The sequence below is a fragment of the Phacochoerus africanus genome, chromosome 3 (genome assembly GCF_016906955.1).
Source record: "Phacochoerus africanus isolate WHEZ1 chromosome 3, ROS_Pafr_v1, whole genome shotgun sequence".
NCBI classification, from domain to species: Eukaryota; Metazoa; Chordata; class Mammalia; order Artiodactyla; family Suidae; genus Phacochoerus; species Phacochoerus africanus.
The window spans coordinates 37,537,789-37,562,224 of NC_062546.1; the positions used below are offsets into that span (position 1 = coordinate 37,537,789).

The window sequence follows — 24,436 nt, forward strand, 5'->3', positions numbered from 1 at the left end:
TGAGTTTATAGTCAAACTTGATCTGTCTCACAGCTTTTATTGTTCCTTAAAATTAAAAAGAAGTGCTCAACTCAGATTCTCCTCTTGCCATGCCAAACAGAGGCTGTTTCCCAGAAACTTTGCCTAGCAGCTCCCAGAACCAAGTCTTGGCTGTAAGATATTGCCTAGCTGAGCCTGAGGTTTTCGGAGCTTGGTTCTTACCCCTCCTGAGTCAAATGCAACTCCCTGCTGTAAAATACACCACCCAGCCTAGATAGACCAGTGGTCAGTTGAGATAAAATTCATGGCACTCTTAATTTCATAAGCTCATGTATGCACCATGAATTTCAATACTCTTCAGAAAAAATAGACTAGAGAGGGAGAAACTGAAGACATGTTCTGTTGATATCTATAAGGGGTTCTAGTAAGAAATAATTATGGGGATAGCCAAGATACTGGTAAGATGTGAATGAGGTTTACACATTGACGAGATTAGTCTCTGCTAGACCTCTGACCCCCTTCCTACATTGTCATTCCCCTCTCTCCTTTGCTGGTCCCCAATTGCCTTCCAGACTTCTAAATTTTAGAATGCCCAAGAGCTCGGTTCTACACACATTGTCTTCTCTATTTACACTCATTTCTTAGATAATCTCTACTAGTCTCGTGCCATTGAATGTTATCAATTTATGGGCGACTCCCAATTTATGTCTCCAATGCCAACTTGTAGCCTACATTTTAAAATCCATTGCTGGTTCCTGTCGTGGCACAGTGGTTAACGAATCCAACTTAGAACCATGAGGTTGTGGGTTTGATCCCTGGCCTTGCTCAGTGGGTTAAGGATCTGGTGTTGCCGTGAGCTGTGGTGTAGGTTGCAGACACGGCTTGGATCCCAGGTTGCTGTGGCTCTGGTGTAGGCCAGTGGCTACAGCTCCGATTAGACCCCTACCTGGGAACCTCCATATGCCATGGGAGTGGCCCTAGAAAAGGCAAAAAGACAAAAAAAAATCCATTTGCTTATTTTACCTATCCACTTGGATACTCACTGCAGCTCTCAAATGTTTCACATGCTTAAAGCTAATCTCTTGATTCCCTACCTACTCCCAATCAACCTGCTCCCTGCCCCCCACCCCCTCCCCGCACTGGTTTATCTACATAAATGCCATCTCCATCCTCTAGTAACTCAGGCCAATGACTTTGGAGTTACCTTTGTCTTCTCTATTTCTCTCCCATTCCTCATCTAACCCATCAACAGCGAGTCAGCAAATCTGAGGACTCCACCTTCACAAAATATTCCTAAATCAGACTCTTTTCTCTTCACCTCAACCAACGTCTAACCTGGCCAAAGCCACCATCTTCTTTCTTCTGAAGTGTTGCAATCACCTTGCACTGTTCTCCAAGATATTCAGTGTGCACACACCCCCCCCATGCCCTCCCCATCATCTATAATTCACCTCAATGCAGAGAAATCCCATCTCATTCAGAGTCAGCCCAAAGTCCTCACCCTGACCTATAATGTCCTCTGGGGTCTTGCTTCCTTACCAACCTCGTTTCTTTTCCTGTTCTCCTTGGCTCACATCTTCCTAGGCATTCTTGCTTTTCACAGAACACATCAAGTGTGCCCTGGACCTGAGGGCTTTACCTTTGCTGGTTCCTCTGCTTCGAACACCTTTTCTCCAGATAGCCACATAGAAACCTTCCTTAACTCCTTCAGGTCTATATTTAAATGTCACCTTACCTGACATTATCTTACTTTTGAAAAAACAGTAACACGCCTCCCGTGGCACTCCCTCGTCCTCACAGTTTTCTCTATTCGTCCTTATAACACGTTCATCATCGTCATGCAATTGCTTTATTCTTCTGGGTTTTGTCTCTGTCCTTCATCCCCATCAGTATATAAGCGGCACAGGAGGAACACGCTCTCTTTTCTTCACTGTTGTGTCCTAGGACTTAGAACAGTGCCCAGCATATAGTTGAGCTCAGTAAATATTTTCTGAGTGAATAGTTTGTTAGCAAGCAACTAGATAATGGAATTATAGTGTGAGTTTAATAAGCATAACAAAATGCTCATTTTTTTAAGGCAATATGAGACATTTAGATATTTAAAGACATTTCCTTTTGCATCTTGGAGAAGGCTGGGGAAAGAATGAGGCAAGGCAGGTCAGGAGAGATTTGCCTTAAAAACACTGAAGATTTTGCCAGAAAGTCCTAAAAGTTTGCCAGCTCGCCATTTGAGAGTCTTCATCTTGTGAGGTATAAAGACGATGTAGAAGAAGCACGTGGCTTTTTTTTTTCCCCCCACACTGGACTTTGTTAGACTTCTCCCAAAGAATGTTAAGCCTCTGGGCTTGCTGCAGTGATGTCTTGCAGAGTGTTCCTCCTTCTGTTTCGGTACGCGTGGCAGCGTGAGCAGAAGCGGAAATTTAAAATATGCTAACAACATCGAGGAAAAAAACCTGGCTTACTCCTTAGCAGCTTTCCTTGTGCCTCTTTGAATCCATAGCAAACACTTCTCCCCTGTTCCCCACAAACAGTTCATTATAGCACTAGCGGCTGCTCCTGGAGGCAAAGAGCCAGCCACATCTGCAGTACTAATAGGAGATATGGGAAGTCCTCCCTGCTACATAATAAAACAAGCAGATTAGGGCAGATTAGCTTTTTCCCACAGGCGAGAGCATCACTAAAGGCATCTCTTCCCTCCTTCCTCTCCCAACACATTTCTCTTTGTGCCAGTGCTGTCAAGCCACTTCAAAAATGAATACCCCAGAAAGGTTTACACCTGCAGAACGTACCTCTCTCTTTTTACTTTTTAAAAATTTTATGCTGCATCCCTGGCATACGCCATATGGAAGTTCCCAGGACCAGGAATTGAATCTGGGCCGCAGCTGTGACCTACTGGATCCTTTAACCTGTCGTGGCTGGGGCTCAAACCCGAGCCTCCAGAGTCACTGGAGCTGCTGCAGTTGGATTCTCAACCCACTGAGCCACAGTGGGAACTCAGCGAGCCCATCTCTTAATGAGGCATCTAGAAAATGAACCTGGTCATCTGGGAAGCTACATTGGAATCTTTTCTATCTGGGTTTCTCAGTTTCACCCTTTGGGCTCAAAGGGTCAAAGTTGTGTGCTTACAGATTGATGTTTCCCTCAGAGTTCAGTGCAAACCCAAGAGGAGGGCAGTGAGGGGAAGCTGGGCTGCCTAGAGAGAGCTGCTGACCCTAGAGCATGTCAGCTCTTCCAGAAAGTTCAAGGAACAGGGAAGGAATTTTGGATCCCATGATTCCGGTGTTACTTTCACGATTATGTTGTATCACATAGTAAAAGAGATGTTGTGGAGTTCCTGTTGCAGCTCAGTGGTAATGAACCCAACTAGTATCCATGAGGACACGGGTTCAATCCCTGGCTTCACTCAGTGGGTTAAGGATCTGGCGTTGCTGTGGCTGTGGTGTAGGCCAGCAGCTGCAGCTCCGATTCCACCCCTAGCCTGGGAACTTCCATATGCCATGGGTACAGCCCTAAAAAGAAAAGACAAAAAATAAAAAATAAAAACAACAATGAAATAAAAAAGTGATGGATGTTCACTAAACACATTTAAAAAAAAGGATGTTGTAGATGCAATTAAGTTTTGTAATCTGTTAAGATTAAGGGAGGGAAATTCTGCTGGGTTATCTGAGTCCAACAGAATCACAGGAGCCCTTACGCAGAAGAGGAGGCAGAGGGATGAGGCACAAGAAAGATTTGATGTGTGTTGTTGGCTTGAAGAAGGAGGGAGCCACAGGAGATCATACGGTGCATAGCATTCTTAGAAACGTCTTTTAGACACACAACTCCCGGTGACAGAGTCTGTTTCCAACAAGCCAAGCTAAGATGCTATCTTTGTTTACTTTTCTGTAGAGAAATTGCATTGTAGGGATAGAGTTCTGAAGTGTAAGCTCTGCGTGGTCAAAATTAACTTTGAAAATTTCTTAAGAAAGTTAGAAATCAATATACTGTGTCTCGATACATCACTAATGTGTGCAATTTCTTTCCACAAGAAATCTGGTCCTGTATCATTGTTCACACAGCAGATGAACACGTTAGCTTGTGCTTAGGAAATATTTTGCATCAAAAGTACTATCTTTTTTGTTTTTTAGGGCCGCACCTGTGGCATGTGGAAGTTCCCGGGCTAGGGGTTGAATCAGAGCTGCAGCTGCTGGCCTATACCACAGCCACAGCAACACCAGAACCCAGTCATGTCTGCGACCTACACCACAGCTTACAGCAACGCCAGGTCCTTAACCCACTGAGCGAGGCCAGGAATCAAACCTGTGTCCTCATGGATACCAGTCAGGTTCCTTATCACTGAGCAACAAGGGCAACTTCCAAAAATATTATCTTTAAATGCTAAAGTCTCTCACCCAGAGGGGCAAAATGCTCCCACTATGAGTCAGGAGGGAAAGAGGCCGCTTGCACACTCACCTGACCCTCGTTCACAACCACTGCAAGGCACATGCTCGTGGAGAAGAACAGTGAGCAGAAGCGCCCCCCCCTTGTTGTTATCCCCTCCTCCCTTTTTAGTTTTCATTTATAGCTGAATTCATTGAATTCATATAAATTACATAAACTAATGACACCATTTTATTTCCACTACCTTTTTTTTGCTTTTTTTTTTTTTTTTTTTTTTTTTGCTTTTTAGGGCTGTACTTGTGGCATATGGATGTTCCCAGGCTAGGGGTCTAATCAGAGCTACAGCTGCTGGCCTACACCACAGCCACAGCAATGCCAGACCCAACCTACACGACAGCTCATGGCAACACAGGATCCTTAAGCTGCTGAGCGAGGCCAGGGATCAAACCTGAAACCTCATGGTTCCTAGTTGGATTCGTTTCTGCTGTGTCACGACGGGAACTCCTCCACTATATTATTTTTGATTTAGGGAATCCAATTATTTATATATTTACTTTTGGCTGCACCCACAGCAAGTAGAAGTTCCCTAGGCCAGGGATCAAACCCTGTGCGACCTGTGCCACAGCGGTAGCAATACTGGATCCTTAAACAATTGTACCACAAGGGAAATTCCAGAGAATCCAATTACTAATTAGTGAGAACAATTTTTTTTTGGCTGCTTCATGCAGCAGCTTGAAGTGGGATCTCAGTTCTCAGAACTAGGAATTGAACCTAGGCAGCAGCAGTGAAATTGCTGAGTCCTAACCACTAGACCACCAGGGAACTCCTAATTATTCATTAGTGAGAACAACTTTTTGAAGAATCACAAATTCATAAGCAGTATCAATCCCTATTTATCTATTTATCTATTTTGATATTTTAAAAAATCAGAAATCAATTTAATAATAAGAGTGTAACCATGAAGCAATCTAAATACGTAATTCAATATTATGTACAAAACAATTTACATTACTTATATGGACTATAATTTCAAGAAAGTTCTTTCATTCTCCCTTATGTATTTATTTTGCAGTTTCTTTAAAAAAATTTTCTTTCTACTATTAACCGGACTAATAACTATTACATATGGGCTGTGTATTTTGTATGTTTGTTATTTTGCTTTTTTAATCTTTTAAAATTGTAGTATAGTTAATTTACAACACTGTGTTAATTTACAGCAAAGTGATTCAGCATATATTTATATATTCTTTTTCAGGTTCTTTTCTGTTGTAGATTATTACAAGATATTGAGTATAAGAGTTCCCTTGTGGTGCAGCTGGTTACGGATCTGGCGTTGTCACTGCAGTGGCTCAAGTTGGTGCTGTGGTGTGGGCTCCATCCCTGGCCTGGGAATTTTCACATGTGGTGGTGGGCTGGGCACTTGCGGCATATGGAGGTTCCCAGGCTAGGGGTCAAATAGGAGCTGTAGCCACTGGCCTACACCACAGCTACAGCAATGTCAGATCCAAGCTGCATCTGCATCCTCTACCACAGCTCAGAGCAACACTGGATCCTTAACCCGCTGAGTGAGGCCAGGGATCGAACCTGCATCCTCATGGGTGCTAGTCAGATTCGTTTCTATTGAGCCATAATGGGAACTCTAACAAAAACTATATTGAGTACAGTTGCCTGTGCTAAACAGTAGGTCCTCGTCTGTTATCTATTTTATATGTAGTAGGTGTATATGTTAACACCAAACTCCTAATATATCCCTCCCTACCCTTTCCCCTTTGGTAACCATACATTGTTGTTGTTTTAATGTCTGTGAGTTTATTTCTGTTTTGTAAATAAGTTCATTTGTATAATTTTTCAGATTCCATGGATAAGCTATATCATATGGTGTTTGTCTTTGACTTATTTCATGTAATAATAATAATACAATAATCTCTAGGCCCATCCATGTTGCTGCAAATGGCGTTATTTCATTCTTTTTTTACGGAATTTTTGTTGAAGTCAGATCTGGTATGGAGAGGGCTCATGAGTTTTATTATTTCTTTCCCATCAAGTATGGTTGTGTGACCCCAGAGAAGTCACTTCCCCTCTGGGTCTATTTAATATCCATGGTAAAATTATATTTTAAAGCTTCAAGGCAAAAGGTTGCATCAGTGTTTCCACTGGAATCTTCCTGCTCTGTAATTCTCTTTGTGCAGAGAAGCAGAGAACATTAATTTATGACAGAGAGGCACCATGAAGTATGAGCACTTCTTAAAAACCATGGGATATTCAAGAAGTCCTGAGCCTCTCTAAACTCCCATTTCCTCATTTATAAACTGGGAATCTGATACAGAGGATGTCAAGGTTTAATGAGATGATGCCGGCTAAATCCTTAGCCTGGGCTGGGTGATGGGATTTGTAGCAGGAGTTGTTGATGTCATCCCATTATTCTCTCAGTCCTCCTCTGAGTTCTCCCACCACTGCTGACAGCTTCTTGGGTTGAGCATCTCCATTTCTGCCTCTCTGCTTGAGGACTTTCTCCAGCATCCTGATGCTTGGTCAGCCTGTGCGCAGAGCAGTGCAGAAGTGCCAGGGATTTAACATCCTGGATGGCTCACAAATGAAAAACAGAACTAGTGGATTCATCGCTGGGCAGCTGCCTTCCTTGTGGGACAGCTCAGAAGCACAAGCGACATAGCACCTTCAGAGAGTGCTCTGTGGGACTGAGCCTCAGCTGCCTACAATGCAGACCTGTGGAAAAATTCACCCTCTATTTGCTTTCCTCACTTTCCTCCCTCCTTTTACTCTTTCCTTCCTGTGTCTGAGGATCCACCACATAAACAAATGAAGCTCTTTCAAGTCCTTGTCTCAGGGTTTGCTTTTTGCAGGAACCCAAACTAAGACTGCAGCGTTCAACAGACACTGACCAGTCCTACAATTGTTATCAAATTAAACTGAGAGGAAACACCAGAGCAATCCCCTCCAGTCTCTTCTTACTCAGTGGTCTGGTTCCTGCAGAAATGCCAAGATCTGGAAGGGTTGGGTCTTTTGCTTTCTCTTCACTCATGGGCAGAGGGTCACTAGCTGGCTGGCAGGGCAGAGACGTCTGAGCACAGAAACCTTCCTAATGGATTTCTCTGATGGGTACTCACTTGCATTTGTATTTCATTTTTTATAAAGCAGCTTTCCTCTTGACGCCTGAGAGGCACATTCTAAAAGCTGATGTTTGCTGCTTCCGATTCCTGACGAGAGGAAATAAAGTGGGGCGGGGAGGGGGGAGACCAAAGGAAAGGAGGGAGAAATAATATCTGCTTAACTTTGCCACACACACTCCTTTTGAAGTTATTTGTCTTATCAGGGTGGGTAATATGGTTCCCTTTTTTTATGATAGAAAATTGAGCTATTAGAAAAACAGGAAACGTTCAGGTCACATGGTTCAAGTAATATTGAGACAACTGTTGAGAGGTGCATTTGGGGCTTCCCAGGCTAGTGGTCCAATTGGAGCCACAGCTGCTGGCCTACACCACAGCCACAGCAATGCAGGATCTGAGCCGGGTCTGCGAACTACCCCACAGCTCACGGCAACACGGGACCCTTAATCCACTGAGCGAGGCCAGGGATTGAACCTGCATCCTCATGGATACTAGTCAGGTTCTTATCCACTAAGCCACAATGGGCATGCCATAAAAATTTTTTTTTTTAATTTAAAAAATTTTCCTGTGCCTCTCTCTCCTTCTCTATCTTTTTCTGTACCATCTAACATCAACCTTGTTTTCTATCAGTTCCATAAGTCTCCAGTTTAACTTGATTTCTCTGTCTATAGTAGACATCCCAGAGGCACCCATGAAAGCTTGTGGTCCCACAAGGTCTCTCTAAGGAATTTTGGCTAATTTGTACCTCAGAGGCCTCCAGAGTTAAAGGAATTTCATTCTACTTTCAAACCCTACCATTGGCCAACTCTGTACTTGCACAGCTCTATCTGTGGACCATAAAGCTGTAATGATCATGCCTCATGGACAGTCTTCTCCCTGTGAGACTCCCGATTTCAAATAGGTGGTTCTTTGTCTGACCAAGGGATGTAAATCCAGGTTGGAAAATCAGGCCTCACCATTTTGAGGAGTTTGCGTTGCTGTTGAGCTTTCACAAACTCCTGTGTTTGAGGCACATAGCAACCTCTTTGTTCCATTTCAAGACAGAATAACATTTGTTGGTCTAACTCATGCTACAGGGAAATGAAAAGATGAAGAAAAGGCTAGACCGTAATGAAAGATGATATAGGAAAAGGAATGTATATATACGCATGACTGGGTCACTTTGCTGTACAGAAGTTGGCACGGTATCGTGAATCAATTATACTTTAATAAAAAAAAAGATGAAGAAAAGACAGCCACAAATGTCCTCTGGAATAAAAAGCTCTACAGAAATTCAAAATACTTTGAATTTGTTATACTATTTATAATAAATTGGTAAAACATAGTTAAATCTACCAGCTTTCTTGTTTTCCCTCAAGAAGACATTCAAAAGATAAATTAGGGAATTCCTATACATTTCTTAGAAAAGTATCTCAAAACCTCAAACCTAACCATTTTAGATTTAACCATTATGAAGATAAAAAAACAACCTATTAACAACAACAACAAAAATAACTGTAGAAAATAGAAACAATTTTTTTTTAAGATATAAAAAGTGAAACCAACCAAATAAACCAAACTATTTGGTGGGGGATGGGTGTAAATTCTTTTTAAAAGGCACTAAAATTATCTAATTTCTATTTTTGGGGAGCACGCCCTCCACACATGGAAGTTCTCAGACCAGGGATTCAACCTGCACCACAGCAGCAACAACACCGGATCCTTAACCCAGTGTGCAACAAGAGAATTCCTCTAATTTCTGTTTTTACCAGTCCTCCAGGCTGAGAGGCTCTCATGCCTTTACTGTGATGGTAAGCAGAGGACACACCCACTGGAAGAAGGTTTGGTTAAAACTAAAATGAAAAGTGAGGAAATGTAGGAAAGACATTTTTCTCCATGACATTTTCTATTTGAAAGTAGATTTTCCAGAAGACAGTTGAGGTTTTTTTTCTTCTTTTCTCCAACATTTTTTTTTTTTTTTTAGGGCTGCACCTGTGGCATATGGAGTATCCCAGGCTAGGGGTCCAATCGGAGTTACAGCTGCCGGCTTACACCACAGCCTCAGCAACACAGGATCCAAACTGCGTCTGCAACCTACACCACAGCTCATGGCAACTCTGGATCCTTAACCCACTGAGTGAGGCCAGGGATCGAACCTACAACCTCATGGTTCCTAGTCAGATTCATTTCTGCTGTGCAATGATGGGAACTCCTCTTCTCCAACTTTTAATCGAAGTACAATCGGCTCTCTGTATCTGTGGATGCGGAACCAGTGGATACAGAGGACCAAATTTGCAATGTGATTTTATTATTATTATTATTACTTTTTAAGGTCGCACCCACGGCCTATGGAGGTTCCCAGGCTGCAGGTTGAATTGGAGCTACAGATGCCAGCCTATGCCACAGCCACAGCCACAGCAACTCCGATCTTTAAACCACTGAGCAAGGCCAGGGATCGAACCTGCAACCTCATGGTTCCTAGTCAGAATTGCTTCCACTGAGCCACAGCAGGAACTCCTGCAATGTGATTTTTACATAATGGACTTGAGCATCTGAGGATTTTGATATCTGTGGGGATCTAGGAACCAATTCCCTGCAGATACTGAGGGACAATTGTGATCAAATAGTTATCTAATATGAATCAAAGGAAAGGCATTATAAAAAATTACTGACTGCTGCTAAGTATTTGCAAAGGATTAGAGGCTAAGAGTTTACTAATTATGACAAAATTTTATGTAACTTGTGGAGGAAGAAGGTAAATGAATTTCTTTACTCGTTGGAGCTGCTGAAGGACCAAAAGCAATTACAAGCTATTTCCAGCTTCCGTCAACCACCTGAGTTTCAACTACAGTAATGAATCCATTTTTAAAAATAACATCAATTATTGTATATAAGTCCTTTGGACAAAGAAAGCCTGGTTCATCCATTACTCAGATTGCTATAAACATATCACACCAGTCATATCCAGTTAGTTTTAAAAAATAGACGAAATTTTCTTTTGTTTTGGTTGTACGGTTCTATGAGATTTTTGAAGGACTATCCAGTGAAACTAAATTTTATGGGGTTTTGGAGTGCCCTAAAAACTCACAAATATGCTCAGAACAGACCCTTAAGGAGAAAAAATCGTTCACTGTGGGATCATGTGCTGACATCTATGTCATAAGACATGTGGATACACTTGGTTGAGAAAGAAGCTAGAAGATAACAGCTACCAAACATAGAGGAAACGTGAAACATTCTCTGAGGCTGGAGCACTAAGAAAAGTTTTCAGTGGACTAATAGGAGTTTCTGACTTGATAAATTGAAACAGGATCCCCAGGGATATTTACCTGGTGAGTATCATTGTTGAGAAAAGGAATTAAATGTTTGTAACCCTCAAATCAAATATAATTTCTCTCAGCAAATGACAATCATGTTATTTTTTTAGCTTCTGCAATCAATCTTTTTCTTTTTAAAAATTTAATTTTTATTAGAGTATAGTTGATTTACAATGTTGTGTCGATTTCTGCTATATAGCATTAGTGATCCAGTCGCACCCATACATACATTCCTTTATTTTGTAAAATTTGATGAGCTAACATAAAATTTATTTTTATTAGATTTTTAAAAATTAGGGTATAGTTGCTTTACAGTGTTGAATCAATTTCTGCTGTATAGCATAGTGATCTATTCTCTCCCTCTCACTAAATATATATATTTTGCTATATATGTCTATATATATATATATATATATATATATATATATATATATATCTCCTTTTTTTAATACTGTCTTCCATCAACCCAAGAGATTGGATATAGTTCCCTGTGCTGTACAGTAGGACCTCATTGCTTATCCATCTTAAACGTACCAGTTTGCACCTACCAACCCTGAAATCCCCATTATTTGGCTTCCATAGGACCAGTGTGTGTTGCTTAATTGAATGATGTGAGTCTTTATGTTTTTGAACGTATTTTATTTCAATACTCTCTATGTCCAATGTGCAAATATGTTTCAACAGGACTGTGAAAAAGATGTCTTAAATAAATCTATTTCCTTTTTCAAGTACTTGTAGTAAGTATGGGATTTGATATGTACACCTGTGGACTGCCATTAGGTTTGACTTTAAGATTTGTGGATGCTGCTCTTAGTTTAAGAAAAGTTTAATAAAACTCACAGAGATGTTGGATATGGATTATTTGTTCTTGACCCTCATGATGAGAAGGAAGTTTTGGTTTTAGGATTTTCTTTCAGCTTTGAATTTATTTATTACATCTTCAAATTATTTTAGTTACCCACTCTCCAAACACATTGTCCTTACTTTGGTGGTTGCACTGTGACTGTGAATAGGATCAGGAACACAGGGTGACTTTAGATATTAAAAACCAGTTCCTCATGAGATTCTCAGTGACATGACTTGAAAATGATGAAATGAATCTTTTACCCACAATAAAGAATGTATCTAAAGGAGGCTCTAGGAAGAAGTCTACGTTTTTGTTTCTTAATGGATACATAGTTTAGAATAGCAATAAAAACATGAGAAGAATAATACTATTTCATGGATTAAAATAAACCCTGAAGAAAAATTTTTAATCACCCATCCATTCATGTGACAGTCATTTATTGAGTATCTACTGTGTACTCAGAACTGCACTATGCAAAGATCTTAGAAATAAAAAAGACACAATTTTTGCTTTTTAGCGTCTAAATGATGTTACACAGCACTCTGCTAATCCTTTTAGCAGAGAGGAATGAAAAGGCAAGAGCATATCTTTACAACAATATGTATCAGAATCCATTTCTTAGCTATTGCCCTGTATATTGATGAACAAATATAAACACATCGAAAGCAGCACTGTATTGACCTGGCCCAAATCACATGCAATCCCTTTCTAGTCTTTTTCTTTTCCTTAAATGTAAAACTTCGTTGTGAACTAAGGGGCAAAGATCCTTGACATTTCTGTTCTGGAGCCAAAACAAAACCAAAAGTAATTTTGGTCATCTGTCTTTTTCTTCTTTATATCTTGGGCTGATAGGATATCTTGGTGGTTTCTTTGGATTAAAAGCTACCTGAGAGCCCTATAGAAGCTGAAACCCTCCTGGACTTACATTCATGGCTCTTTGGGCTCTGTATTCTCCTTCACAAGCCTGAGAACTGTGAGTGAGAGAGACCAGGAAGTAATGCAGAGGCTGGAGAAAGAAGGAAGTTGAGGCTGTGATCAGGATTAAAGTGGATAGGTCTAAGGGACAACACTTTTCAAAGATGATAAAACAGCTTGCTCTTAAGACCTTGGTTCATAAATGTAACTTGCAACACCTATGCAGGAGACAGAAGAATTCTTTTCAGCTATTGGATCCTTTCGATTTCCTCTCTGTACCTCTATTTTCTGTTCTTATTTGCAACCAGTTTGAATGTGCTCGGGAAACCCAAAATTGAGGTATCCCTACTCAGCATATTTACCCTTTGTTTAAGGTCTGTAAACTCGCAGACTTTACAATATAATACTTATATTTCTGATGTTGTACTGTTCATCATTGATGCATTTGTTTGGCAGTCCCCTAGTGGCTCAGTGGGTTAAGGATCTGTCATTGTCACTGCTGTGGCGAGGATTCAGTCCTTGGCCTGGGAATGTCTGCATGCTGTTGGTGCAGCCAAAATAAAGAGTAGTTGGCCCTTATTTTGCTATTGGCCAATGCCAAAATTGAATGACCATAAGAACATCACGCAGGAAAGACTCAGGCCTTAGTCTAACATTTTGAAATAAGGCAGTTATTATGAGCAGGTTTTTTTTTCCTTATCATGTGAAGTATTATTATGAGGTTTTATGATTTATTTCTTTTCCTAAAATGGCTCCATTGTTGACAGCCGCCCTGACATTTAACCTTGATGAGAAGGCAGATAAAAGATGCAGGAGATTTATGACCTTGAGTTCCCCGGTTATCTTTTGGTCTCCCCTGGCGAGGCAGATGGTTACCCTCACTAATCCGAGGCAGATGGCTACCAGGACACTTACACTGGGCAATGAAGGGGAAATGGAGGCCCCTTTTGGTTAAAATGGTTACAATTTTGAGAAGAGAGACAAATGATTAGAATCACTACTGCATGATTTCCTTCCTTATTACCCATCCCATCTTATTTCTTCTCTTTAGGAAATATCACTCTACACTCTAAGAGCTCGAATTTCAAAGATCATTCCAGGTAAGTGCAAGAATAAGAAAATCTTCAACTAATGGGCCTGAGGAGTCTCTCTGAACCAAACAATGGCTTCTTAGTTTCATTGTTCCTCAGCTCTTTCCTGACCCAAGCCTTTTAAGCACCACTTTCCTTCTGTCCCAACTTCTTTTATGTGCTTCTCTCCCATGATTTTGGGGCAATGTCTTCAATCGAAGGGGAGGAGAAACCAAGGGAACTTTTAATTTTTTAAATGTAAATCAAAGTAAAATAATTGGCCATAAAGGGGAAGATCATGGAGCAGGTATGAAGCATAGGGAAAACCAGTGCACCTGCACCAGAGTGGCCATTATCTACTGCTGCCCACCTTGGATCCTCAGACAAGACAGGCAGGATCCCTGCCCATAGGCCTCCCAAGGACATCCCCAGACCGTGAATTTGTACAGCCAGGGCCAAGGCTGTGATGACAGAAAAGAGAACTTCTCCCTTAGAGAACAGTGACAGCTTCTACAATAGACCCCTTAAGGATGCTTGGCATGGGCTGAAGGCACAGGAAGGTTAAATCTTAGTGTGAAAGCAGAGTTAAAGTGTCTTCTCAAAGCAGTATTTACACTTGAGGGAATGTGGGATCCCCTGGGTGGAGCCATTGAAGCGAAATTGCCTGTGGCCTGTCAGTTGGTGATCTGCTGGGGAGCCCATTTCCTCCGTGTTCCTAATTAAAGCCCACATTAAGTCCAGCCAAATGTTCACATGAAAAGCCCCATGAGAATGGTTCCAGATTCCATCAGTGCAAAAGGAGTCTCAAGTGTAAATCTCTCATCCAAACACCTGACCATCTTTAGATCCACTTAAAGTCCTGGGGAAGAAGTTATGAAGGCTTCTAGGTGCAGGGAGCAAGTTGCCTGGACCATTAAGTTCCCTTTTGGCGAACTGCATATAAGAAATCAGAGTCTCCCAATCAGGTAGAGGGAGAGTGTGTGAGGTTGGGAGAGGGAGGATTGATGACCAAAGCTCCTATTCTGAAAAAACAGGAAGCAGGAACCCTGGAAAAGGAGCAGCTTTATAGCCAAGATGATGTCTGGTTGCAGGAAAGTTGAGTTTAAGTTTCTGGGTGGGGGTTTGTGGGGAGAGTAGGAAATGAGACCTGCAGTCCGAAAGCAAGGTAAGGATTGGAGGTAAAAGTGGGTGTCTTGAGAATCAAGAAGATGTGGGATGTGGGATAAATTAGATCAGTAGGAGCAAGTATAGGGTGAGGAGAGGGGCTGAGAACGTCCTATGACTTCAGATAGGCAAGGATACGGAGAAGCCTGCTGCCTATTGTGAGCTGATCACTTGCAGGCCCACTCATTTTCCCATTCACGATATGGGGCATGGAAGTCTCCTTGGAGCCTGTGGATGCACCAGTAGAAACCTTCCATAAAACAACTCATTAAACTGCTTGGTGTCTTTCCATCTATCACAGGCCAAAACATGCTCCCAGGCAACCAGAAGACCTCACGCAATGATGCAGGAGAAAACAGCCAGATAAAGGGGGGTACCACAACTTACTCACCTCTGCTGGCCTATCAAAGGTTTAACAATCATGTGTATGACAGAGAAGCAGAGAGTCCCTGGTACCACTCTGCAATCCACTTGGCCCATTGCAACACATCAAGTGCCTTTACTTTAAAATTCCCGCCAACTCCCTCATGCACTCCTTCAATGGGCTCATCTGAGGCAGCAGAGAAAGCAGGTTTGCAAGGAAACTCACCCTGGGGTCTCTCTCCAGCCGCTGCTTATGGTGTAGGCTGCGTCTTCTCTTGGCCTTTGCCAGGCCATTGTGATAAAAATGGTACAGGCCTTCAGCAAAAGGAAGCTGTGGAGAGTCAAACAGACACAGGCATGGTTAGCCCTGAACAGGGGCATCGAAACCGGGGTACGGGCCAGGGCTTCCCGGGATGGGGGTGTATGTGAGAAAACCCCTGACAGCCTCCTATTATACCCACCCTCTATTTCCCTACCATTGTACTCTTTCCCATTTTCCTACTTTTTCCTATGTGATGCCCATTCACCTCCTCTCCCCCAAACTTTCTCTTCTTTCTTCCATCACTTTAGTTTCTATCCATCTTTTGATCTTCTCTTTGCTTCCACAGAGCCTTCCCTTTATATTCATCCCCACACCAAATTCTCCATTCTCTTCCCTTCAATATCCCAAGAAAAGAAAACTACAGATGACTACCCATCAAAATGGGTCCCATTTGGACTACAGCGAACCATCCCTGCTAGGAATCTTTGATCCCAAATCTATGAGCATAATGGTTGTTGTTCTATGCTAATACATTTTGGCTTTATTTGTTACTCAGCAATGGATAATGGAAACAAATAGCTAGCTGGGAAAAAAAAAAGATTTTATTCCTTTATTTTTTAGTACTGTGCAGACTTGAGACTCTACAATAATATTAGCTCTGTCTGTCAGTTGGTGACACCAGCCTGGAGCAGCCCAGATAAGGGCCCTCCGGGGACATTCCTGGCACAGGAAGAGGGGGCCTGAGGCCAGAGAGGCAGATACTGGATGAACTTCAAGGGCACAGCAAGTTTGGCTAGGGGTCTGGAGTGCGAATGAAATCTTTTAGAACACTGTAGCTGTTGTAATTTAGTTCCTGTTCATTAAAAACCCCATTCTTCAGGGCAAATTAAACATAAATATTTCATGTGCATTTTCCAGGCTCAGTGGTTCTTGAATGTTTTTTATACTTAACCCTGTTGATATACTCAAGGTAGTGTTAAGATTCGATTAAAAAAGGGGTGGGTGGAGAAGGAAAGAAAATGTAAGGGTGTTAATGATTTGCTCTCTATGGTCTATGACCACTGTCGGGTGGTATGAACTTGGAGTTTACTTCCTAATCTGGAAGGCACGAAGAATCTGAGAATTATTATCACAAGAAAGGGAATTTGGGGTTATCAAGCACCAGTGAGTTTTGGTCGGACATTATTTTGGCTCTATTTTCCAGATTTTTTTAAAAAATTAAATTTAAATAGAGGCAAATGGAAAAATCTTTCTTACAGTTGAATTCCAATGAATAAAAGTAGAAGGAATTCTAATTAATAAAAGTCAAAGTAATGAATGGAAATTGAATATCACCGTTTGGAAACACCATAAATAATTGTGGCTGGCAAGTATCACCAAAGGATGCTAAAATTAATATAATGATAAACAAAGAGAGGGAGTTCCCTGTGTGGCATAGCAGAAATGAATCTGACTAGAATCCATGAGGATATGGGTTTGACCTCTGGCCTTGGTCAGTGGGTCGGGGATCTGGCATTGCTATGAGCTGTGGTGTAGGTTGCAGACTCAGCTCAGATCCCGCATTGCTATGGCTATGACATAGGCCAGCAGCTGTAGCTCCAATTTGATCCCTAGTCTTGGAACTTCCCTATGCCACGGGTGTGGTCCTAAAAAGCAAACAAAACAAAACAAAACAAAACAAAAACAAAAAAAACCCCAAAAAACCAAAAAACAAAACAACAACAACAACGAAAAACCCAAAAACCAAAAACCAAAAAACAAAACAAAACAAAACAACCCAAAGAGAAATGTGTATTTTTACAGAGGAGAAACCTGACAGAAACTTCTTCAATCAAGTGATCTAAGTTAACCTCTCCAGGTATGAAACACTAAAATCATGTGCCTCATGATACAATGCACTGAGAAGAAGCCATCACTTAACATAATTTTCTTGCCAAAAATACATAGCCTGTATTCATTCAGTCAGGAGGAAACATCAGAGAAACCCATATTGGCCAGTACCCTTCAAAATCTTCAAGTTCATAAAAGAGAAATAAGGACTGCAGAAACTTTCAAAACTGGGGGAGACTAAGAAGACAGGACAAGTCAATGCAATGCATATCGTGGATTGGATCCTGGATCAGAAAAAAGGACCTTAGTGGGACAATTGGAAAAAATGTGAACAAAATCTTTGGTTCAATTAATAGTGTTATATCAATGTTTTTTTCTGGCTTTAATAATTGTACTGTGGTTACAATTATTAAGATGTTACCTTTTGGGGAGGCTGGATAAAGGGCACATGGGAACTTTGTTGTTATTTTTTAAAAAAGTAATCTTTTCATTGTGGTAAAATAGATGTAATATAAACTTTTTCATTTTAAACAGTTTTAAGGGTATAGTTTAGTGACATTAAGAATACCCACACTGTATATACACACAGTGGAATACTACTCAGCCATAAAAAAGAACAAAATCATGTCATTTGCAGCAACATGGATGGAACTAGAGACTCTCATACTAAGTGAAATATGTCAGAGAGAGAAAGACAAATACCATATGATATCACATATCTGGAATCTAACATACAGCACAAACAAATCTTTCCACAGAAAGTAAAATCATGGACATGACAAGAACAGACTTGTGGTTGCCAAGGGGGAGGTGGAGGGAGTGGGATGGATTGGGAATTTGAGGTTGACAGATGCAAACTATTGCCTTTGGAATGTATAAGCAATGAGATCCTGCTGTATAGTACTGGGAACTATATCTAGTCACTTATGATGGAGCATGGTAATGTGAAAAAAAAGTATAATGTATGTGTAACTGGGTCACCTTGCTGTACAGTAGAAAATTGACAGGACACTGTAAACCAGTTATAATGGAAAAAATAAAAATCATTATAAAATTTAAAAATAAATAAATAAATCAATCATCAGGGGAAAAAAACAGAGAAAAGAATATCCACACAGCACAATCATCACCACTATGGATATGCAGAACTCTTTCCATCTTGATAAACTAAACTCTACATTCATTAAATGATAATTCACTATCGTCTCCCCTCTCTAGCCTGTGGCCACCACCATTCTACTTTTTGTCTCTAAGAATTTTGCTACTCTAGATATCTCATATAAGTGGAATCATACAATATTTATATGATTTTGTGACTGGTTGTGATTTTCCTCAGCTGAATATCTTGAAGGTTCATACATGGGTAGCATTATCAGAATTCCCTACCTTTTTAAGGCTGAGTAACATTCCACTGTATGTATGTACCACATTTCACCTGTTCACCAACATTTGGGTTTCTTCCACCTTTTGGCTATTGTGAATAATGCTGCTGTGAACATGGGCGTACCTGTGCACTATTTTTATCACACATTTTTAAGACTAAAATTATTCCAAAGTTAAAGATTAAAAAATGAAAACATACTTTAAAAATTAAATTTGAATGTCCTTAAGAAGGCCATGTATTTTAAAATTTCAAGCCAGAGGCCCCACCACTTCCTGTTGTCACATACTGAAGTCACTTCACATGGTTATGTTACCTGAAGGCAATTGAGTTGCACCTCCAGCTTGATCTAACTGCCTCTTCTTTTTTTAAAATATATATATATTTTAGGGCCACACCAAGGGCATATGGAAGCTCCCAGGCTAGGGGTCCAATCAGAGATGCACCTGCTGGCCCATGCCACAGCCACAGCCTCAGCAACTCGGGATCCGAGCTGCCTCTGAGACCTACACTGAAGCTCACTGTAACACCAGATCCTTAACCCACTGAGCAAGGCCAGGGATCAAAACTGCATCTTCATGGATACTAGTCAGGTTTATTACTGCTGAGCCACAACAGGAACTCCTAACTGTCTCCTTTTATAGAGAAAGACACTGTGACTCAGGGAGGGGCAGGAGTTGTCCAGTTAAGAGGAAGTTCTTAACAGTCTCCTGACTGTCAAGCCAGCACCCTTCCCACCACACTGCTTCCTTTGCAGTCTCCCTCTAGGTCTCCTCCCTGCCCCCTTGGTAACCATGGCTGTGAAGCCAAGAGATTGCAGGCTGGAATTTCTGACAAAGATGAGTGTGACTCAAGGACAGTCAGGCTGGTGAGTGACATCGCCTTTGCTGTGTCCTTGGAACCCATGATCCAGGATTCTTTTTTTTTTTTTTTTGTCTTTTTGCCTTTTCTAGGGCCACTTTCGTGGCATATAGGGGTTCCCAGGCGAGGGGTCCAATTGGAGCTGTAGCCACCAGCCTGCGCCAGAGCTACAGCAATGCGGGATCCCAGCCACGTCTGCAACCTACACCACAGCTCACTGCAACGCCGGATCGTCAAGCCACTGAGCAAGGGCAGGGATCGAACCTGCAACCTCATGGTTCCTAGTCGGATCTGTTAACCGCTGAGCCACGACAGGAACTCCATCCCAGGATTCTTTGATTAGAAGCACTGTCTTGATGATGGGAAGAAATGGAGCGAATTGGCCTCATGGAACTGACATTGGAAACTCTGGCAATTAGCAGGCAAATTGATCACAAACTTGACAGAAGATTAACCTGCTGGTAATGGTTATTTTTCAGAACTCTTTTTGCCTCTTGTTTTTGGAGTGTAGGCTCCCAAACCACTACCCTATGAATCTCTGAGAAGCAACTGTCTGAGGAGATGTTTGTGCAAACATGAGCCTACCATGGGCAGGGAAACACAGTTGTCGTGTGACTTACAGCAGTGCAAGGTACTTGCTGCCTATGCAGACCTCAGTGAAGTAGTGCTCATGCGTGCCTCCATTTCTTAAGAATCTTCCAAATAGAAAAGATACATTAAAACCAATCTTGAGTCCCCAAACCCTCACCTGGGTCCCAGTAAGAAACCTCTCATATATTTTAATACTTATTCTCAAATGTTTTCTTCATTTAAACACACACACACACACACACACACACACACACACACAGAGTTTTCTTCTTTTATACCATTGCCTTTGTCTCAAGGCAAAATATGCATGGTTCCAGGGGAAGGAGAAAAAAGAAATGAAAGAAGAATTTACAGCAAATTGTCAGCTTGAAGGTTCAGGCTGGGTGAGAGTATAATAACGTTGCTAACTCAGACTTGCAGTTTTTAGAAAGTCTCATTATGCCACAAAATTTTATGGATCCCAGCAATGCTTCTCATTGCCTCTCTTCCTTTCTCTCTTGCCTCCTTTTCTGACTGATAACTGTGGCTCCAAGCGAGAGCTCCTCTCTGAACCCACACATTAGCTTTCCTCAACAGCAGGGAAGCCCAGGGAACTGGCAGCCAATTGTGAACAGATAAAAAGGAGCGTTAAATCCTCTTGGAGCTCACTGCCTGCTTTGCTTTAGACCTGAGTTCTTCTCCCTTAGGCAAGCCCTGGACTCTGGTCTGTGAATATGGTCTCCACCTCAAATTTTGTGGTCCTAAGCATTTACTTGTTTCAGGAATGCCCACTGCTTTTCACAGTTTCTCAAATGGGTCCAGAATCCCTCAACAGTTAGGATTGTCTGTTTCAGACCCATTTCCCTTTGGCAGCTTTGTCCATTGTGTTGATTTTCATGATGCTCAGTCATGTGTATTGGAAGTCTAGTTTGGTAGAACATTGGACATCATTCCACGTACAAAGAATTTTGAAATTATTTTCAAGAGGAGCTACTGTCAAGAGGCTTAAGGAATAAAAAATGGAAAACAAAATAATACATAAAGGATTGAAAACTAGTTCAGCTGACAACTGCTTGCCAATTTCAAGTCCTGCATTTTTACAAGAGAAGCTAGGCTCTGCATTTTACTGACATTTCCCAAGACCATTCTCAATTTCCCTGGATTGCATGCAATCTTTTATGGGCAGGGGATGGCACTTTGGAATCAGGATGAGGGGGGAAGGGAACTGGGGAGTTCCAGGCTCCATCCTGCTGGTACTTACAGGCTGATGAGGAAACACACAGGAAAACTATATTGTGCTGCAGACAGAAACAAATAATATTGTAGAAACAAAGAAGGATAGAATTAGGGAGATTATGCCTGTGAATTAGACAAGGGAAGGTAGGAAAAGGAGAGGAGGAGAGAGGAAGGGGTGGCTTGAGAACTTTTGGGAGAGAAGCAGAGTCATTTGGTATGAGTTAGGTAGCATTAAAATACCTCTCTTTGCCTCAAAAAGTTCCTGCTCAGCCCTGTCCTAAATTTATTTTTTTTTGTGTATATTGAATACTTGCATGAAAGTCCAGTTATCTCTGGAATGGGTGACACCCTATGCCATGATCAGAGATTTACTGAAAGGTCGGAGGCTTCTAGGGCCAGAAAGAAAGAGAGGAAACTTAAGAGAGGTGGTGGGGGTGGTGGGTACAAAAGGCATAGTTCCGCCTATATTACAACCATGGTTCAGCCTTAACAATCTCTTGTTTACAGGTTCTCAATGCTCACCTGTACTGACATGCATCTCACCCCCAACCAAAGTCCCCCCTTCTTAAAACCTAGACCTAGGATCACACATATTAGCTGTTTGAAAACTCTCATATCTTTCTGTCTTGCTTTGAAAAAAGAGATGGGCAAAAATGGGTCTGGAGAATAACAGGTAAGATCATTTTCTCTCCTGCATTAGACTCTTCCTTTGTTTTCTGCCTCCACAGGATCAATATTAATTGCCTCTGTTGTCAGGTTCTCAGGTGATTCTCAAAGAAGCTCAGAGAACAGTGTTAGCTGCTGAACATTGGAGAGATAGGCAACCGCATGGAGGGAGTCTATAGCTTTGATGGTTGAGGAGCTCCAGGAGTCCTCATTAAGGTTTTCTAGCCTTGGAGAAAGGCTCTTGGGCACTTGAGTTTCAGTCACCTATCGACATGATAATGTGTTAGGAAACACCAAAAATCTTAGGAGCTTTCAACAGCAACCCTTTATGTAGCTTGCAACTTTCTGGGTCAATAATTTAAGGTCATTGAGTGGTTGTTCAGGTCTTGACTGGACAACTTCATGCATTTGTGGTCATCTGTGGTTTGTCTAGTGGCTCTGATTCTGAGCACATGTTGGCGGTTAGCTGGGACAACTCAGTTCTCCTCCACATGGTCTCTCATCCTCCAGGAGCCTCACTCAGGCTTGGTTTCATGGATGATGCAAAGTTTCAAAGGAAAATTCAACTGTACAAGAGACTAAGTGGGAACGTGTAAGGCCTCTTGGGTCCCAAGTGTGGAACTGGCACACTATCACTTCTGCTATATTCTTATGGCCAAAGCATGTCAGAAATTAGACCAGTATTAGAACAGGGAGGACTGCAAAGTTCCAGGGAAAATACAGGAAGATTAAGAATTGGGCCATCAATAAAATCAACCAACCTACTACCTCAGTCAGAGCATACCAGGAAGCCCAGCCTGAAGATACATCACAGATCAGCTCTAAGCATGTATAGAGGTGCTGGCTGATGCCTTGGAACTTTTTTTTGGTTCTGTTTTGTTTTGTCTTTTGTCTTTTTAGTGCCGTGCCTGCGGCATATGGAGGTTTCCAGGCTAGGGGTTGAATTGGAGCTATTGCTCCCAGCCTACGCCAGAGTCACAGCAATGCCAGATCTGAGCCACATCTGTGACCTACACCACAGCTCACGGCAATGCCAGATCCTTAACCCACTGAGTGAGGCCAGGGATCAAACCCACAAACTCATGGTTCCTAGTTGGATTTGTTTCCACTGCGCCAAGATGGGAATGCACTTCCTTGGAATTTTATGATGGTCATCTCCACTCCACTCCACCCCCTTCAGCACATAGGACATCTCACCAACATATTCAGATTTATTGAATCTTTTGAGGGTAAGGTGTAGATGGTATTTGTGTTTCCTAGGAATAGGATAATACACGTATCATGATCAGAAAACTAACTGATGTAAAACTATTTTTAATTTTAAAGACATCATTTATATTTTGTCAATTGTCTAAATAATATTCTTTATAGTTAAAAAAAAATCTGACCCAAAGTTCAATCCAGGATCACATGTTGCATGGAGTTTCTATTTCCCTTTTAATCTAGAAGAGCTTCTTAGTTTTTCTGTCTTTGTCTTTCATGATCTTAATGATTTTATTTTATACAATGTCCTTTAACTGGAAATTGTCTGATGTTTTTCTCATCATTAGACTGAAATATGCATTTTGACAGGCTATCACAGCACACATGTAATGTATACTTCTTGTTACAATGTACATAGTCTTTTAAATGCAAGTGCCTTGAGTTTAGACTAACCACTCTGGGCTTACCTAACTAAGAGTGAATTTACAAACTGAGCACAAGACAGAGTTGCAAGCATATTCAGTGCTATTTGCTCACATATTTCAGAGCATCAGAATGCAAGGATACCAAAATAATTTTAAAATATAGCCTATACTGACAACGAGCAAATGAAATTTGAAATTTAAAACACAGTACCTTTTATATTAACACTCCCCAAAATGAAATACATAGGTATAAACCTAGTGAAATATGTATAAGATCTATATGAGGAAAACTACAGTACTCTGATGAAGGAGATCAAAGAACTATATAAATGGAGAGATATTCCATGTTCAAGGATAGGATGACTCAATATTGTCAAGATGTCAGTTTTTTTCAAATTGATCTATAGATTCAATGCTACTCCAATCAAGATCCCAGTAAGCTGTTTTGTGGATATTGAAAAACTATAAAGTTTACCTATAGAGCAAAAGACCCAGAATTGGCAATGCAATATTAAAGGGGAAGAGCAAAGTTGGAGGAATGACACTATGGGACTTTAAGACACATTATAAAGCTACAAAAATTAAGACAATATGGTATTGGTGAAAGAGTAGACTAATAGATCAATAAAACAGAGTAGAGAGCCCAGGAATACACCCACATAAGTATGAGCAATTGATCTTTGAGGGTAAATATAGATAACATTGGGTATGGTGATGCTCTTTTAGATACAACACCGAAGACACAATCCATAGACGAAATAATCAATAAGCTGGACTTCAAAGAAATTAAAAACTTCTGTTCTATGAAGGACAATATCAAGAGAATTTAGAAAACAAGAGAGAAAATATTTGCAAAAACATAA

At 41.2% G+C, this 24,436-nt stretch overlaps 1 protein-coding gene across 1 annotated transcript in view; it reads right to left on the reverse strand.

Annotated features, from left to right (window-relative positions):
• Positions 1 to 24,436, reverse strand: part of PCSK2 (proprotein convertase subtilisin/kexin type 2) — a 240,399-nt gene that overhangs the window by 196,417 nt on the left and 19,546 nt on the right. Inside the window, exon 2 of the mRNA XM_047770364.1 lies at positions 15,366 to 15,470. Within this exon, the coding sequence (XP_047626320.1) occupies positions 15,366 to 15,470 (105 nt within the window). The remainder of the gene's footprint in view (positions 1 to 15,365; positions 15,471 to 24,436) is intronic.